At 34.5% G+C, this 16,824-nt stretch overlaps 2 protein-coding genes, 1 long non-coding RNA gene and 4 other non-coding genes across 7 annotated transcripts; all 7 read left to right on the plus strand.

Annotated features, from left to right (window-relative positions):
- The first annotated feature begins 1,286 nt into the window (after positions 1–1,286).
- LOC131024831 (protein GLUTAMINE DUMPER 2-like) lies at positions 1,287–2,002 on the plus strand. Its single transcript, XM_057954371.1, has one exon. The coding sequence runs from the start codon at positions 1,397–1,399 to the stop codon at positions 1,898–1,900; it is 504 nt and encodes a 167-aa protein (XP_057810354.1). The 5' UTR covers positions 1,287–1,396; the 3' UTR covers positions 1,901–2,002.
- A 1,737-nt stretch (positions 2,003–3,739) lies between these two features.
- Positions 3,740–6,512, plus strand: LOC131024833 (uncharacterized). Its single transcript, XR_009101992.1, has 2 exons — positions 3,740–4,004; positions 4,183–6,512. It is a non-coding gene; the product is annotated as an uncharacterized LOC131024833 (long non-coding RNA).
- On the plus strand, positions 3,956–4,064 carry LOC130987259 (small nucleolar RNA Z107/R87). Its single transcript, XR_009089650.1, has one exon. It is a non-coding gene; the product is annotated as a small nucleolar RNA Z107/R87 (small nucleolar RNA).
- Positions 4,159–4,258, plus strand: LOC130987281 (small nucleolar RNA R30/Z108). Its single transcript, XR_009089671.1, has one exon. It is a non-coding gene; the product is annotated as a small nucleolar RNA R30/Z108 (small nucleolar RNA).
- LOC130987272 (small nucleolar RNA snoR31) lies at positions 4,345–4,440 on the plus strand. Its single transcript, XR_009089662.1, has one exon. It is a non-coding gene; the product is annotated as a small nucleolar RNA snoR31 (small nucleolar RNA).
- LOC130987258 (small nucleolar RNA snoR31/Z110/Z27) lies at positions 4,548–4,644 on the plus strand. Its single transcript, XR_009089649.1, has one exon. It is a non-coding gene; the product is annotated as a small nucleolar RNA snoR31/Z110/Z27 (small nucleolar RNA).
- A 7,263-nt stretch (positions 6,513–13,775) lies between the features above and the next one.
- Positions 13,776–16,821, plus strand: LOC131024830 (zinc finger protein CONSTANS-LIKE 5-like). The gene is made up of 2 exons (XM_057954370.1): positions 13,776–14,698; positions 16,365–16,821. Exons 1-2 carry the CDS (start codon positions 14,042–14,044, stop codon positions 16,671–16,673), a joined length of 966 nt encoding a protein of 321 aa, XP_057810353.1. The 5' UTR covers positions 13,776–14,041; the 3' UTR covers positions 16,674–16,821.
- Positions 16,822–16,824: the final 3 nt, after the last annotated feature.

Below are 16,824 nucleotides of genomic sequence, written 5' to 3' on the forward strand. Positions count from 1 at the left end.
TATTCGCTCCGTTTTACGGGCCTCTGATTGGAAAATTAATTGGATTTGAAGCGGTAGAATGAGGGGGTCGGTGGAGAATAGGTGCGAAATCGCAGATGGACCGCGCGGTGGTGAATAAGGGCTGCAAGTGTCGGCTCAGAGAGGGAGAGAACGCGCGGCAGCGACGGATGATTTTTTCTGCTGCTCTCCGGCTGAAGCAGATGATGGAGGCTACGCTGGAGCATCCACGGGAGGTGCAAAACTGAGAAGAATATCTGATTTTTTTTTTTTGTGATTTCACAAATACTGAGAACATAGGTGAGCTTGCGAGGATGTGTGTGTCGGTGTGATTAAATTGAGGTGGCGGCGAAGAGGTGGAGGGCGGAGGGAGATTTGGTCGGAAACTACATGCTGCAGTTGAGTTTGGGTTCGATTCCGGCATCGCAGAGAGATTTGGCCGGAATTGAGAGAGAGAGAAGAAAAAATATTTTTTTCTAACGGACGTTAAGTAGAGGAGGGAATTTGCTTCGATTTTGCCACGTTGAGGTAATAAGCAGCACTTACCCTGACTATAGGGTGCTATACGCGATAGGGACGTCATCGATAAGAGGGAAATTAGTACTTAACCCTTAATTTAATAAAAAAGATACTACTAAGTTACTAACTAAATTAAAAACAAAGACATTGTCACTTGCGAGAGTCTATAGAATAAATTAGACAATTATATAATGTTTTTTATTTTTGTATTTTTAATAATGTTTTGAGATATATTATTTTTATGTTTATGAGATTATTTTTTCGTACCCTCAATTTAAAAATCCTGGATCCGCCACTGTATATAATGTTGAATAAAGTAGTAAATATTGCTGGAGCATTGGCAACGACATCCTCGATGCCTTACTCGAACTCGAGTATTGCACTCGAGTAGGCGTTGCAGGGAGGAGCTACTCGAGTGCTACTCGAGTTTTCGAGTATGCTCGAGTGATTTTCTTTTTTTTTTCTTTTTTTTTTAATTCTCTTCTCCTTTTTAAAAATTTCTCTCTCCTCTTTAAAAACTAAAAAAATCAAGTAGGCTATCAAGGAACCCCAATGCAGCACTACCTACTCAATAACACAACCACTATCAAGTAGGCTATCAAGGAACCCCATTGCGGATGCTCTAACAACACTAAAAAAATAAAAAAGAAAATTCGCTTCTTCGAGAGGATTTAATACAAGGTAAAAAAAAATTACCCTCCAAATACGATAGATCTCATTGGAAGCATTCCTATATATATATATATAATCACTTTAACATCCTCCTCCACTCCATCTATAAATCCACAATCTCCACTCTGATCTTTTCACCGCCAGCCACCTCCGTCGCGGCTGCTTTCTTTCTCCAACTGTTTCAATTCACCAAAAGATCCTCCAAAAAATGAGGGCCAGTGCCGCCTTATTTCACTCTTCTCCAGTATCAAAAACAGCAACCCCTGAAACCACCTCCGCCGCAAATGAGACATTTTCGCCGCCGGCAACAATCGGAAACTCGTCGTGGCACTCCCCCGTGCCATACCTCTTCGGCGGGCTGGCGGCCATGCTGGGGCTGATCGCCTTCGCCCTTCTCATCCTCGCCTGCTCTTACTGGAAGCTCTCCGGCCAAGTTGGCGCCGGCGAGGAAGGCGCCGAGAGCGGGGCCGCCGCGAAATGCGACGGCGGCGAGGATACGAGGGCCGCGCCGCCGTTTGAGGAGAAGTTTCTGGTGATCATGGCCGGCGACGTGAAGCCCACTTTCTTGGCAACTCCGACGTCGAGCCGCAATTCTTCATTTAACGATGATAATAAAATTCATAATGTTAAAGGTAATGAAAATGAGAAAATCCCAGGAAATGGCGAAGAGTTTCGAGAAATTCAATCAAGCCAAGAATATGTTCAAACATGAAATTAACCCTCTCTAGATCTTCTCTTAATTAGTTGAATGGGAGGAATATTCATTTTCTGGAGATGCAGTGATTACGTTATTAACAGCTCTTGTTTGTTGTTTCATTGGTAGAATTATTGCATGTGAATTTTCGCTGAATAAGTAATTACTATAACTGCACTTACTTAGAGCATCCGCATCGCCTACACTATACGATAGCGGCCTACTCGTGTAAGGCTCGCATCGTGTAAGGCGATGCAGCCCTCCCTTACAGTGTAGCCCGATCGGCCGTTCAAAATAGGCGCGTGTTTTACACGCGCCATTAAAAAAAAATCGAATTTTGAATTTTGAATTTGACTACCTCGATTTTTTTGATTTTTTGACCGTTTCTTTTTTTCTCTTCTTTATCTTCTCTTTTTCTTCTTCTTCCTTACTTTCTTCCTTCACCTTCTCCATCTTCCTCACTTCTTCTCTCTACACCCTTCATGGATCCACACAACTCAAATTACTATGACCTAAATTGGTGCTCCGATCTATCCGATGACTATCATCCCGATTTGTCGGGATGTAACTTGGGGGATATATGCTCCTCCATCCGGCGAGGAAACCAACTTGGGGGATGCTTTCTTCGCCTTCTTCATCTTCCTCACTTTTTCATTTTTTTATTTTAATGAAATTTTAATTATTAGTAAAATGTGTTATTTAAATTTGAGCAATTAAATTTAAGTGAAAAGCATAAAAATCAAAATTAAAAAAATCATGTAGACTATCATGTAACCCTAATGCAGTCTCTTTACACCATGTGGTCCCCTTCATAAAGTAAGCTATCATGTAATATGAATGTGGATTCTTAGGTATGGTTAATAGAAGGAACTATAATAATGCACGTCATTAATTTAAGACCATTATTAGTCTCAATTGGACTTTCGATATCACAATCATAGAAGGAACCATAATAATGCACGTCATTAACATTACTATATATATAGTACCGTTGAGAAAATGTTATTAAGTGTATCTAGTTGAGAAAAAGATTATTGAATATATTGAAAATGATGAAAAGGTATTGTAGTATTGTGAGCAGTAAAAAGATAAATATTAAAGTATTATAAGTGGTGTGGTATAGTCAAAAAATAGATTGAAAGTTTTTTTTATGAATATCCCACAAAGAAAAGTACGGAGTTCTTTACATATATATAAAGGAATAATTGCATGTAAATACACAAACTTTGGCCTAAATCTATTTTTGACGCGTATTTAAAAAAGTTCAAAAAAATGCACAAACTTTATTAGTTGTTCAATTTAATTTGACTCCAATTTTATTTTTTTTCAAGTTAAAAAAATGACATGGCATCTACGTGGGTCATCAGAAATGATATGGCGTGACGTCTACGTGGAGTCCACATAGCATCTATGTGGCTCATCGGAGTCAAAATTGGACAACTAATAAAGTTCATGTATTTTATTGAACTTTTTTAAGTACAATATATATCAAAAATGAATTTTGACCAAAGTTGATGTATTTACGTGCAATTAACCGATATATAAACAAAGAATCATATTTTGAGTCGTTGGAAAAATTACATCTAATTATTTACCTTTCAATAACATAATAATAGTAATAATAGTGGCATTATAATAATAACATGTTTAAATTCGAAGTCATTATATAATAAAATGTTTAAATTCAAAGTCAAGTTACAGATTTGACAATTTTGGGCCCTTAATTAATAATGAGACCAATTCGCATTACAACTTTGGGCCCGTAAGAAACAATAATACGGCCCACATATGCAAAAGTAATAATAGCATGGGTTTTGAAAATTAATAAAATGTGAATTGAACAATGCAGCAGGAAATAAATAAAAGGGCACGAACCCTAACATTTGCGAGCGCCGCTGCTGCTCCTTCTCTTTCTCCTTCTTTTCCACACTATTTATCTTCCACTGCAGTCCCCATTTTATTGTGTTCATTTTGGCTGAAGAAAATATATTCTCTTCCTACAATAATATTATCGTGTTCTTCCTTTTTTTTTTTGGAATTGGATTAGAGTAACGAAATCAATTACAAAATCGAAATCGCTGTGACGACTCGGAAAATTCAAGCTCAACAGACCGGATTGCAGGTTTCTCTCTATTCAGAGATTGTTACTTGCATGTCGATTAACCCGCTGAACTGAGCGATTCTCTCTTACGTATTTGATTTAGTTTATTTTTTAATTTTTTTCATTTATGAGCATTTTTATCGATGTTTTTTTTTTTTTTTTTTTTTTTTCTGGATTCGTTTACTGTGACGATAAAAAGCTCCCTCTTCTGAAGAACATTGAGGACGTTTGCCGGCAGAATCGAACCAATTACTTAATTTGCCACCACTGAGTAAACGAATACATTTCTCATTTTGAGATACTTATTTCCTATTTCTTTTTTCCATTTAAAACTATTTTCTATGTGTTCTACATTCTGAATTTGATTGGGATGAAGCAATATTTTAATTTCCAACACTTGGACTGAGAGGTAGGAAATCTCACCTCTAGTGATGCAATAATTTGCTACTGAATCATGTTTAATATAATCACCGTTTATTTTTTTTGTATTTTTGGCTTTTTTTTATGTTAATTTTAAAGGAATTATGTGGATAAAACACATTTATGTTTTGATTTTATTGGAGGATCATCATGTGATGAATACACTTACAAATCTTAGGACACCTTTGGACACAGTCTCTTTCTAGATGTGAATGAAAATCAACTTTATTCTGATGATGATCAAAACTGCCTTTTTAATTTTTTCCGTTCTTTAAATAAATCAAATCTTTTCTTGTATTTGTACGATATTATGATTATTTGAGTTTTTTTGGCATTGTTTATTTTCTTTTTTAACTCCTTATTTCTAATAAATTGCTTTTTTTTTCATTGTTCGCCAAAAATTGTGTTTGATTATCTCCTAAAAATTATTGCCAATTATCTCAAAAAAAATATGGTTCATCAAACACTAACAAAATTCAATTGTTAAAATTCTCAACTTGGTACAAATCCAAAATTTGATCTATTCAAGGTAAGAGATTCTTCTAAAATTTGATCCACGGCCACGATCGTTCCTCAACCTGCCAACCTGCTGAGCTGCCCCTGCTTAATATCGTTACCGTCGGGCAAATGTTCCGGAGCATCAGCAGGAATGCGATGTTGATGGAGGGCTATGTCCGTCTCATCACGAACGAGACCATTATGGCTGCTTTCAGGCTTTCGATCCCTATATTTTCTATGACTGCTTTTCCTTCGTGAAGTTTGAGCTGTTGTTGTGTCTGCATCAAGCATAGCAATCATTTCTTGCATAATTGGATTTGTTGCTGAATTTCGACTGAATTGTTTCCACATTTCATCAATTTCATCTGAATGAACATCAGACATATTTTTGTGATGTGTTCAAATGAAAAATTGAATAGTTGTGAAAAAGATAAAAGAAAGTGTGTGATTTTTGTGCTTCAAATGCTAAATGTAACACTTATATATAGCTAAAATATTTATGACCGTTAGGATATAGTTGTTGTGATTGTCAGATAATAATTGTGTGCTTTTATTATATTTAAAACTTTTGGATTGAGTTGTTGGACTATAAATATAAATTTTTTATTACATTTATGATCATTGAACGTGATTGTTGTATTTAGGGGCGGTAATTGGTCCGATTTGATTATAATCAAATCGATTTTTTGATTAATTAGAATCGATTAATCATGAAATAGTGAACTGAAAATTGAATCAATTTTTAATTCGATTAACTGATTAATTGCTTAACCGAATTAATCGGTCTTTTTTGGGGCAATTCAGTTTATTTTCAAAAAAATAGACTTCACCAAATTGAATCACGTGAAGAAACGATTTTTTAAAGTCTAGAACTTGCAATATAGAAAACACAATCAACTTCCTAGATTTTTTCTGCACAAAGCCCATTAAAAAGAATTCAAAAGCTTAGAAAATTCTTACGATATTGTTCAAATGTTATTTAGTGTCGTTTCTTACTGTCGCGTTCACAGGTGTTCCCTATGTATTCTCCTCGACTCCCTGATATTTCTGCGGCAACATCAAAAGTGATCAAGAGAAATGAAGAGATGATGATGATATATAGCTCATTAGTTATTACCATCTAGAAGTGTTTGTGATCTGAAACAACTTATTCAATTCGGTTCTGTTGCTTTGATCCCAAAGTATATGCTTGACAGTTGCTGGGGCCTCGTTCAGATCGACAAAGTTGCTACAGTTACATCCAACTTCTGAATGTGCCATAACGCGTGTGGTCGTGATCCAGAATAGGCAACAATAACCAGATGATGACGCTACTTCCAAAAGGACGATTCTTTCAGGTACAAGGAGTATACACTTGTGTTGTGGTATGTGCTAAGAATACTAACGACTTTAGCATGCATATGTAGTTCAAACATCGATTTGCTTAAATGCTTTTTGAAAATAGAATTTTGAATTAGATGCAACTTTGGATAAAGGATCGTTATTAGAAACTCTCACTAAGTTGTACACTATCTTTCAAGTTAGTAGGTTACAACTTACAAGTGCCTATATATTAGGGTTTATATTTGTGAAAAATATGCAAGTTCTTTGGATATCAAGCCAGATTCTCTATGGATGATTGCCAAAAGTCGTTCAAAATTTTCTTATTGAAATTCACGAAATTGTATGATTTTACATGTTTAATTAGAGAATAATTAAGAGTTTGTATAATCGAAAGTTCATACATATTTAAATTTTCTTGGCCGTTATCTGTAGATGCAACAGAGGATCTAACTTACTAGTTTGTGAAGAAGTAGCAATTTTGGAATATAGATGGAAAATGTCCAGAATAGTTTTATCGTTGACCTGATTTTAGAATTTATAGCATGCGTGTTGCTCATAATTTATCATACGGAGGTAAAATTATAATAGTTTAATCTATTATTAAATTAATATATGGTATAATTAGGATGCGTATTATGTATTCTACCTAGGAGTTGGTATACAGAGATGAGGTAAACATATTCTCATAGATCTTTGTAATATATAAAGGGTGTTGGGTCCCGGAGAGTTGACTGAACAGGTGTATGGGAGGGAGGGAGGAATACACCTGAAGGCTATTTTCGTGGCGTAAACAAACAAACCTAATTTCAGTAGGAAATAGGTTGTAGACTGATACTGAGAAGACTTCAGTAATGTTGATATCAGTCGAGCACAAAGCTTAACTGATATCCACGTATGGCTTCAGTCTAGAGTTTGTAAAACAGAGTAGAGTTATTGATCTTACTGACTATCGGTAGATTGATCAGTTAGACTAATAACTCAGCGCATCGGAAAATTAAACTTAACGCCAATAGCTTTAGAAATGTTTCTCACTTATAAAATCCTTAGTTAAAGTTTTCAGTTAAGCAAGTTCAATTGTAAAACAGTTTGAACACAGATAGCAAGCAACTGAAAGCAGATAAAGAACACAAGGATTTTTACGTGGTTCGGAAGCCAAAGTTCCTAATCCACGGTCAGATGATTAGTCTGACAAACACTCTGGGCTAATGCTTACTGGTGTACAACAAACTGTGAACTGAAAATTTAATTTTCAGCACCAACACACTGAGTTGGATTTCTCGCTCGCTCTTAGCACGCTACGACACACACGTGCTTTTGTAGCGCTCGGCTAAGATCTCTGGAGTCAGAACCCAGGTCTGAACTCCGCTCTACTCAAACACTCTTCTCGTTCGGTTGAAAATAGGTTTGAACTCTTCCAACTGAGATTACAGAGAACAGGCTCTCAAGTAATCAATTCTAGGCTTAAGATAAAACATGGGTTGCCTAGATTTCTAAGAGAGTTAATCAGCTAGATTGATATTACAACGTTTGGATACTCTCTTCTTCGATTCAAGGTTATGTCTAAGATATAGGCTAATCGGTTATTTATATATTTATGATCAAATAAATAAATAATACTCCCTCTGTCTCATTGATAATGACTCGTTACTGTTCGACACGATTATTAAGAAGAAGAGTGATTAAAATATAAAAGTGATCCAAAATGATGGACCTTACAACTTTTTATGAAAGAATAAAGTTTCATTTTTTGAAACAAATCATTATTAACGGGACAGACGAAAAAAGAAGAAGTCATTATTAACGGGACAAAGGGAATACAATGCAATGAGAATTAGTTTGATTATTAAAAATAAGTCATTATCAACAGGACGAAAGGAATACTATGCAATGTGAATTTGTTTGATTATTAAAAATAAGTCATTATCAACGGGGACGAAGGGAACACTATGCAATCAGCATTGGTTTGATTATGGGATTATGGCAAAAAAATACACGAACTTTGAAAAAATTACAATTTACACATGAATTTTTAATTATATGAAAAAATACATAAATTTATATTTTTGTTGCAACTTTTACCTAAATTTGACTTTCAACAAAATTAGAACTTAGTTGACAATTGAAATTAAGTCAAATATATTAATTTTTGTCTTCTTAGACCTCCGAGCTTTAGGGGGGGGGGGCATTTTTTTTGAAGAATTAGTCTTGATAGATAAAAATAGTAAGACTAATCCATTGTTTACTTTGTTGGATTGAAACTTTGGGTTATTCCAAGGCCCTTGATTATTTTTATTATTTAAGTTTGTTTTGCTTGATTCTTTTTTTTTTGGTGATAAATTAACATTATGAAATAAAGAAATTTAAAGGCCACGTCACAGGGAACTCGAACCCAAGACCTTTAGCCTTAGACATTAACCCTTTACTACTTGGTCACACACACACACGTAAGTTTGTATAAATTTTTGTCCATAACCCCTTTGATTATTATTGAAGTTTCTTAGAGAATATTGAAACGCTAATTATCATTAGTCAAGAGGGTGTTGGAGAATTGAAAAACGTAACTACGAAAGATCAGTTCAATCGCGATTCCATTTTTTTGTAGATATATTTTGACATCTTTGATGGAAACTTATTTCCTACTTTCTTGTTTCAAAAATCATAATCATAAGTAGTTCTCCCTTGAATAAAAGTAATTTTCAAACAATACTTTTACACATGATTTGACAAATTCTAAATTAGATTCCCCAAGATTAATTCTACCAATTCAAAAATTCTCAATCACCCAAGATTCTTATCCAAAATACCCTCTGAGTGGGAAAGAAAAAAAAATAGTTATAATTTTTTTTTCTTCACAAAATCTCATGTATACTCGGGGTATTAGTGTCATTTCAATATAGTGATAGTGTCATTTAGAGTTTGTGTCATTTTAATATAGTGTTAGTGTCATTTCGAGATAGTGTTATTTATATAATATGATAATGTCATTTGTAAAACAAAATAGTATCAGTGTCATTTCAAGATAGTATTAGTGTTAGTGTCATTTTAATATAGTATTAGTGTCATTTCAAGATAGTGTTAATTATATAACATGATAATGTCATTTGTAAAACAAAATAGTGTCAGTGTCATTCCAAGATAATGTTAATGTTAGTGTCATTTACACCTGGATAAACGGTACACCCAAATGTACATGAGACCACCTCATTTTTTTAGGGTAAAAATAGTTGAACTTTAACATCATTTTCCCCACAAATTTAGGGACTTATAAATCCTCATGTAATCATTTTCATAATGGGCTATATAAGAGGAGTTTTCTCTCTCAATTGTTTCTCTCCAATTTTTCTCTCTTTTCTTTCATCAGTTTTTTCATTATTTTTTCTTTTCTTTTTTATAAAATATTAGTAATTCTTTTCTAAACATAGTCAAATTTGATTTCTGAAGAAATATTCAATATGCATCTTAAATTTAAGTTCGTAACAAGATCTTCAATATGATATAAAAATCATTAAAAATGAATTTAAAACGAATATGTTATGAAAATTTTGAAATATTTTATTTTCTTTCTCTTTATTAAAATTTTGCAACTTTTTATTTTGTCCGTGTATGGAAATATTTATTTATTTATTTGTCCGTGTAATCGCTATTTTAATTTTAAACCATATTTTGCATTTATTTATATTTTGATTCTGTTTAATATTTATATTTAGATATTTAAATATTTCGTTTAATTTCGATTTCACCGTGCATTATGTATGGGCGTACTAGTTTGTGGAGTAATAAACTAGCAAAAATTGTCGCCATTATTAGGCTAGAATGTGAAAATTTTGAAAAATAGATTCACTAATATGACAATTGACAATGAAGCCAACGTGCCCAACCCTCAAACTCAATTGAAGGGTGATTGGGTTGAGATAGGTATGGGATCGTCGCATCGTTGTCACAATCGAAGCAGGAATCAACATTTATTACTAATGTTTCTCTGTATATATGTATTTTTGATGAAAACAATAATATAAACATAATTAGAATATATACATGCGTGGCTTATACACTGATTCTACGAATTCGAATATATACATGCGTGGCTTATAAAAAAAATTCGTGCAAAGTTGCAAACTGCACATCGCCTTAAATAGACAATCTTTACAAGTTGTTCATAAAAGAGAAGGAATATTCTTCACCAAAAAAGAAAAGAGTGAGCAAAAATAAAACAAGGGGAAAGAAGGAGCAAGAATATTGTTATACTAATCAATAAGGTTCGGAAATCAACTTTTATTTGAAGACACATTGCTAATTTAATTTTGTCTTGAAAATTATACTGCTCCCTCCGTCTCACTAAAAGTGGTCAGTATTCTATTTTGGGTCGTCCCACTATAAATGGCACATTTTCATAAATAGAAAATTTTAACTCTTAAAAAGGTGTAGGCCCTATCACTTTCAACTCATTTATACATTCTCCATAATTCTTGTAACGAAGAGTTTTGAGCCTCATGGAGGGAGTAAAATATTATCTTATCACGTTAACAACGTTATTTTTAATAACACAATACACATATTGACTTATATTTTCTTTTCAAATAAATTATGTTTAAATACCCGCCATATTTATAATGATACTCCTCACTTGGACTTGATAATGTGAGCATACAAAGATATCATAATTAAATCCCAAAAGTTTTTAGATCTTATTCGCATCTAAATATTTGGTATCGTATTGTATTAATTGAAGAGTTGGAACTTAGAACTCAATAATAAACCATTTACTACCCTACTTCCCAATCCTATAGTGTGGGACTCACAACTCAATAATAAATCATTATTATATTCTTAAAAGGTCTATTTCATTTTATCGGTTAAAAATGTTAAATCGTTTATTATGTGATATCTACTCCCTCTGTCCCTCAAACATCTCCCTCTCTTTCTATTTTGGTTCGTTCCTAAAACATCTTCATAATCTACTTTTGGAGATAATTCATTCACTATTACATTTACAATATTCACTTTTTGTGGGATTCATTTTCCACTAATATATCAAATACACAACTAACTTTTATTAAAATTCGTACCATCCTCTCTTAGGAAGATATTTGAGAGACGGAGGGAGTATATATTTTTTTGATAAATTATAATTAAATAAAGAAATTCAAAGACCGCGCGATGGAGGAATGTGATATGTCTCGTGGATTCGTTATGAAATATGGAATTTAGGGTTTCAATAAATACTTAAATAAATTAAACATATAGTATGTGACGGACTTATAAAATACCATGTATTATAAATTCTGCAAGTTTAAGAGGGCTTCGAATCTTAACTAGAGATTCTTTGAAAATGTCTTCTCACAAGCTAGCCTAGGATTGATAGATCAAATAATTCTGATTAGAATTTTGATTTGTAGAGTAAGTGCAAGTTAAGAGAATTAGCGGGGACGAGCATTGATTTCTCAATTGGGATTATATATTCTTAATTTTAATATTCAAAGTTAAATCATAAAATATTCTTCAAACGTAAGTTTTAAGAATTGTAAATATTATCTTAGTAAGTTAATTAACTATGAATTAATCTCCATAAATTATCTAGAAGGCACCCAAAGATTTTCCTTTGTGAGAGGTCCTGAGATCAATCCCGTCTGCGTGCGATGATGTTTTCCTATTTTGGGTGGTGTTGTATTTCCGCCTGCGTGCGGTGTTGTTTGGTATTGAAGTCCCATATGCAGGGCGTTTATTGCCCGCATGTGATAATGTTTTTTCATTATTGGATGGTGTTGAGGTCTCACCTATGTGCGGATTGCATAATTGATCATATTCAGATACATTTTGTAATTTCGAAAAAAAAAATCTCCATAAATTATTTATGACCCAATGGATATATTTTATGAATTGTAACTATCACGTATTTAATGACTGGATATGAATTAAACGTGTACGTACTATTATATTAACTAATGCTTGCACTCTGATTAATTAAAGATTTTTTGTTTTTAGAATTAGTTATACATCCGAAGAGTTACTTAAATGTATGCATAAGTTACCTCGATTTATATAGTAAATTATAATTATAATGCACTCGAAAAGTTGAAAATTTTAATATAACTATACAAGCTACAAAAGGAGTAAGAAAAGTCAGAGTTATTAAAAATAAATAAATTAAAATCCCTTAATTCAATATGTAACTTAAACACACTCTAGTCATATAAAGTATTGCTAAAAATATAGTTGGGATGGCCTAGTGGTTGGGGTGGTTGCCTGTTGTCCAAGAGGTCACAGGTTCGAGTACTCTCGACCACAATAACCACTAGGTGGGGTGTGTGTGTGTGGTTTGTATTATTTATAATGTAATTTCATCAAAAAAAAAAGTATTGCTAAAAATTCCAAAATTCATTAGCAATACTTAAAATAATATGGATGGCCGTTTGGTAAATTTTGATCAATAATATTGAACTATGTAAAAGCTGTCACACGTGAAACCCTCTCAATTACATAACATACAATTCTTCTAAGTATTTTGTAATTTGTGAAATAAAAAATAAAGAGTTTGCTAAGTTTTGTACGAGGCAGATAATTATACTTCATCCATTCATTCACACTTAAGTGATCATTTTGTCATTTTAGTATGTCTATCATAAGTATGGTGTTCCCATTTTGATATACTCATATACATACCTTTATATTTCAACCACATCCACACACTATTTACAAAAATCTAATCTATCAAATCATTTAAAAATTGCTTAACAAATCAATTTTGATGAATCCCTATATCCACTTTATACAGATTTCTAACTATTTCTTAAAATTCATATCTCTTAATGTACATCATACTTTTGCGGATTAGCTTTGATAGATAAAAATAATAAAGTTATTACTTTGTTTACTTAGATGGATTTGAACTTTCAAATATCACAAAACCTTTAATCATTTTAATTATTTAAGCTAATTTTACTTGATTTATATCACATTCAAAAGTATGAGATTGAAAATATTCTACTTTTAAAATGAAAATATTTATTTATATATTTTATCAATCATATAAAATAAAAGTATGTTTCAACGTAGAAAAAAAATACTAGTACTACTTTCTGCATTTTCCGATCCCTCTTAATTTAAAAATAAAAATATTTAATTATATATGAATCATACAAATTAAAACGTGTATCTCAATGTACTAAAGAAATACCATTAGTACTACTGTTTTAACACCAATATTTTTTTTTGAAGTTACAAGAGGTATCTTAATACAATTAATTATGCAATTCGCACGTAAGTGGGACCTCAACACCACTCAACGGTAGGAAAACATTACTGCACGTAGGGCGAGAACGCCCAGCGTGTAGAACCACAGTATCAAACAATGTAATACAACAACAATACATCACCACATAAAATGTAAAAACATCGCTGCCAAACGCAATTGAACCCAAAACTTTCTACAAAAAAGAGTCTTTGATGTCTTAACTTTACCAATACAGCAAGGTGTCATTAGCTTCTTAACACCAATGCTATTGTCTGCATTTTCCGGTCCCTCTTAATTTAACCGAAACTAAATAAGGGGTAATTAAATTCTTCTATCTTGAGTTCATCACCAATGGCTAAGACCACGCCATTTGTCAGCTCCTGATTGGCTACGTTCCAGATCTCCCATACACACAGCTTTAGCTCTTCCTTTGTACTACTACTACTGCTGTCCTGTCTCTCTTAACACCAATACCATTCCAAAACCTCCACCATTTTTATCCCCTCTCTCTCTCTCTCTACATCAACAACAATCCCTAGCTAGACACCAAACAAATTCCTCCCAAAAGAAGGAAAATCACGAGATCATGGGCGGCGACAGCTGGAGCCTAACGGCGAAGCCCTGCGACTCATGCAAGGCGGCGCCGGCCACCGTCTTCTGCCGCGCCGACTCCGCCTTCCTCTGTTCCACCTGCGACACCGACCTCCACGCCCGCCACGCCCGCGTCTGGGTCTGCGACGTCTGCGAGCAGGCACCCGCCGCCGTCACCTGCAAGGCCGACGATGCCGCCCTCTGCCCCGCCTGCGACGCCGACATCCACTCCGCCAACCCCCTCGCCCGCCGCCACGAGCGCTTCCCCGTCGTCCCCTTCTACCACGCCGCCGTCAAAACCCCCCGCTCCGCCGACTTCTCCGAGGAGGAGGTCGAGGCCGCCTCCTGGATCCTACCCGACCCGAATACCAAGCCCCTTGAAGATTCCGGGTCGCCCGCGGAGTATCTGTTTAGCGATATGGATCCGGACCCGTATCCGGATCTTGATTTGATGCATAAACCGGGTCATATTATTGTTGATGATAAGAAACAGTACTCCACAGATGGAGTTGTACCGGTTCAGACCGAGAAGGAATATGGGTCGGGTCACTACCCGGGTCCGGTGGTCGACGGGTACCCGACGTACGATGTGGACTATCCGGCTTCGAAGCCTTTCATGTATAACTTCACCTCACAATCCATTAGCCATAGTGTAAGCCTTTCTTCAAATCATTTTCATTTACTTAAAATTATTATATTTATTTACATGATGCCTATCTGTTTATAAAATCAATAGTTTCTTGGTGATGACTAAAAGTCAAGAAGTTTGTTGTGAAAAGTAGTTGTATTAGTAGTATGAATTAAATGCTCTTTATTAGGGTTACAACTTTTCTAAGTTCTAGCTTCTTTCTCTAAGTAATTACTAATCCTTCTTCCCACTTAACACTTTTATTTTGGGCACGACTATTAAAAATAAAAGTGTAAAATGCGTAGGATTCACTTATTTTGCGTGGAAGACAAGCGTCCAAAAAAAATAAAAACAGAAGAAAGAAAATGGAAGAACAGTCGGTGCAGGAAGAAAGGGGAGGGGAAGAAGAAAAGAAAATGAAAAGGAGGGATAGGGGTAGCAGGTGGGGTAGGGTTTACATTATCTTTTGTTTTTCTATTTAAATATCTTTTATTATTTTTTTAGTATATTGTTTTATTTATTACTCCATCCGTCCCTAAAATAAGTTCATTTTTTTCCTTATTGGGACGTTCACCAAATAAGTTTTTCTTTCTTTCTTTTTATTTTTGGACAACTACCCCACCACTAATAATATTTTATTTATTCTTACTTTTCACTTTTTCACCACTCTCAATACTAATTATAATATTTTTTCACTTTTTCACCACTCTCAATATTAATTATAACATATTTTTCTCCACTGTCAATACACTTTACCACTTTTTCTTAAAATCCGTGTCGTCCCCAAAGATGAACTAATTTTGGGGACGGAGGGAGTACTTTTTAACGTGAAAATCTAAATTTATTTAATTCCTATTTTTTTTACCTAATTTGAATTATTGTAATATTTTTATTTATTATATTTTATTTTAATTAATGTAATTTTGATTTTTTAATTTTTGTGAAATGTTTTAATATAGAAGAATTAAAAATGGGATTAATTAGAAATGAAGATTTTAGCGCCACTTTAAGCGTCAATGCACTGGAGAGGGGTGGCACTTAGGTGGGGACCACCAATTAGCGCCACCCCTAAGCGCCAAGGGCTGGAGATGCTCTAAGTGGGACAAACAAAAAAAGTAAGTGTGTCAATATAAGTGGGACCGAGGGAGTACTATATTGTAATTTGAGGATAATTTTTTTTTTTTTATCAAGATGAGCATATGGGTAGTAGTTGGTTTAAATTTGCATGTTCACAATCATTTCGAACGTAATTTCATCTTGTTCTCAAACAGTTTGTTGCACCTTGTGATTTCAATCGATAAAATTCAATCAAAGAAATTTGCAATCTTGATGTTGGACCACCCATGTGCTCTTATCTCTACACACTATCACGATCATAGTCATTATTGATCTTGATTTCCACGTGTTGACAAAAAAATAAGTGCAATAATGGATTCTCGATCTAGATTAATTGAACCTCAAAATTGAGCCGGGCCTGCTAGGATTGGGCTGTAGAATTTTTGGCTCGAAATTAGTGTGATCTGATCCAAATAGTGGACCCGATATAACCTTTTTTTTTTTTTTAAGAAAAAACATACTCACACTCTAGACTTCTAGGTGACTCGAACCCCCGACCTATTGGTTGGAGGAGTAGTATCGCCTTCTAAGTGACTCAAAGCTTGATATAACTGATTTTGATATATGATGACAGGTATCATCTTCGTCCTTAGAAGTAGGGGTGGTGCCGGAACCGGAGCCGGAGCCGGAGCCAGAGCCAGAGCACAACGGCAATGGCGATGCATCGAAGGTCGAAATTGCCCCTACTCGAGTCTCCGGGATGGAGAGAGAGGCGAGGGTAATGAGGTACAAAGAGAAAAGGAAGAATAGAAGGTTCGAGAAGACAATCCGGTACGCCTCGAGAAAAGCTTATGCAGAGACGAGGCCCAGGATCAAAGGGAGGTTCGCCAGGCGCTCGGAGCTTCAAATCGATGCGTCTTACGGTGTCGTTCCGACTTTTTAGTCACGTGTTGTGACAAGATGATAAGTCATCAACTTGTTGTTTTGTACATATGATGTAGGAGGGTTGTTTTCTCATCGGTGCATTGTTTTGAGTCATCGATTTTGTTTATTTTGTGTGATGTGATCAAAAGTTTTGGTTGTAATAAAAATTC

This window comes from Salvia miltiorrhiza, chromosome 5 (assembly GCF_028751815.1).
Source record: "Salvia miltiorrhiza cultivar Shanhuang (shh) chromosome 5, IMPLAD_Smil_shh, whole genome shotgun sequence".
NCBI lineage: Eukaryota > Viridiplantae > Streptophyta > Magnoliopsida > Lamiales > Lamiaceae > Salvia > Salvia miltiorrhiza.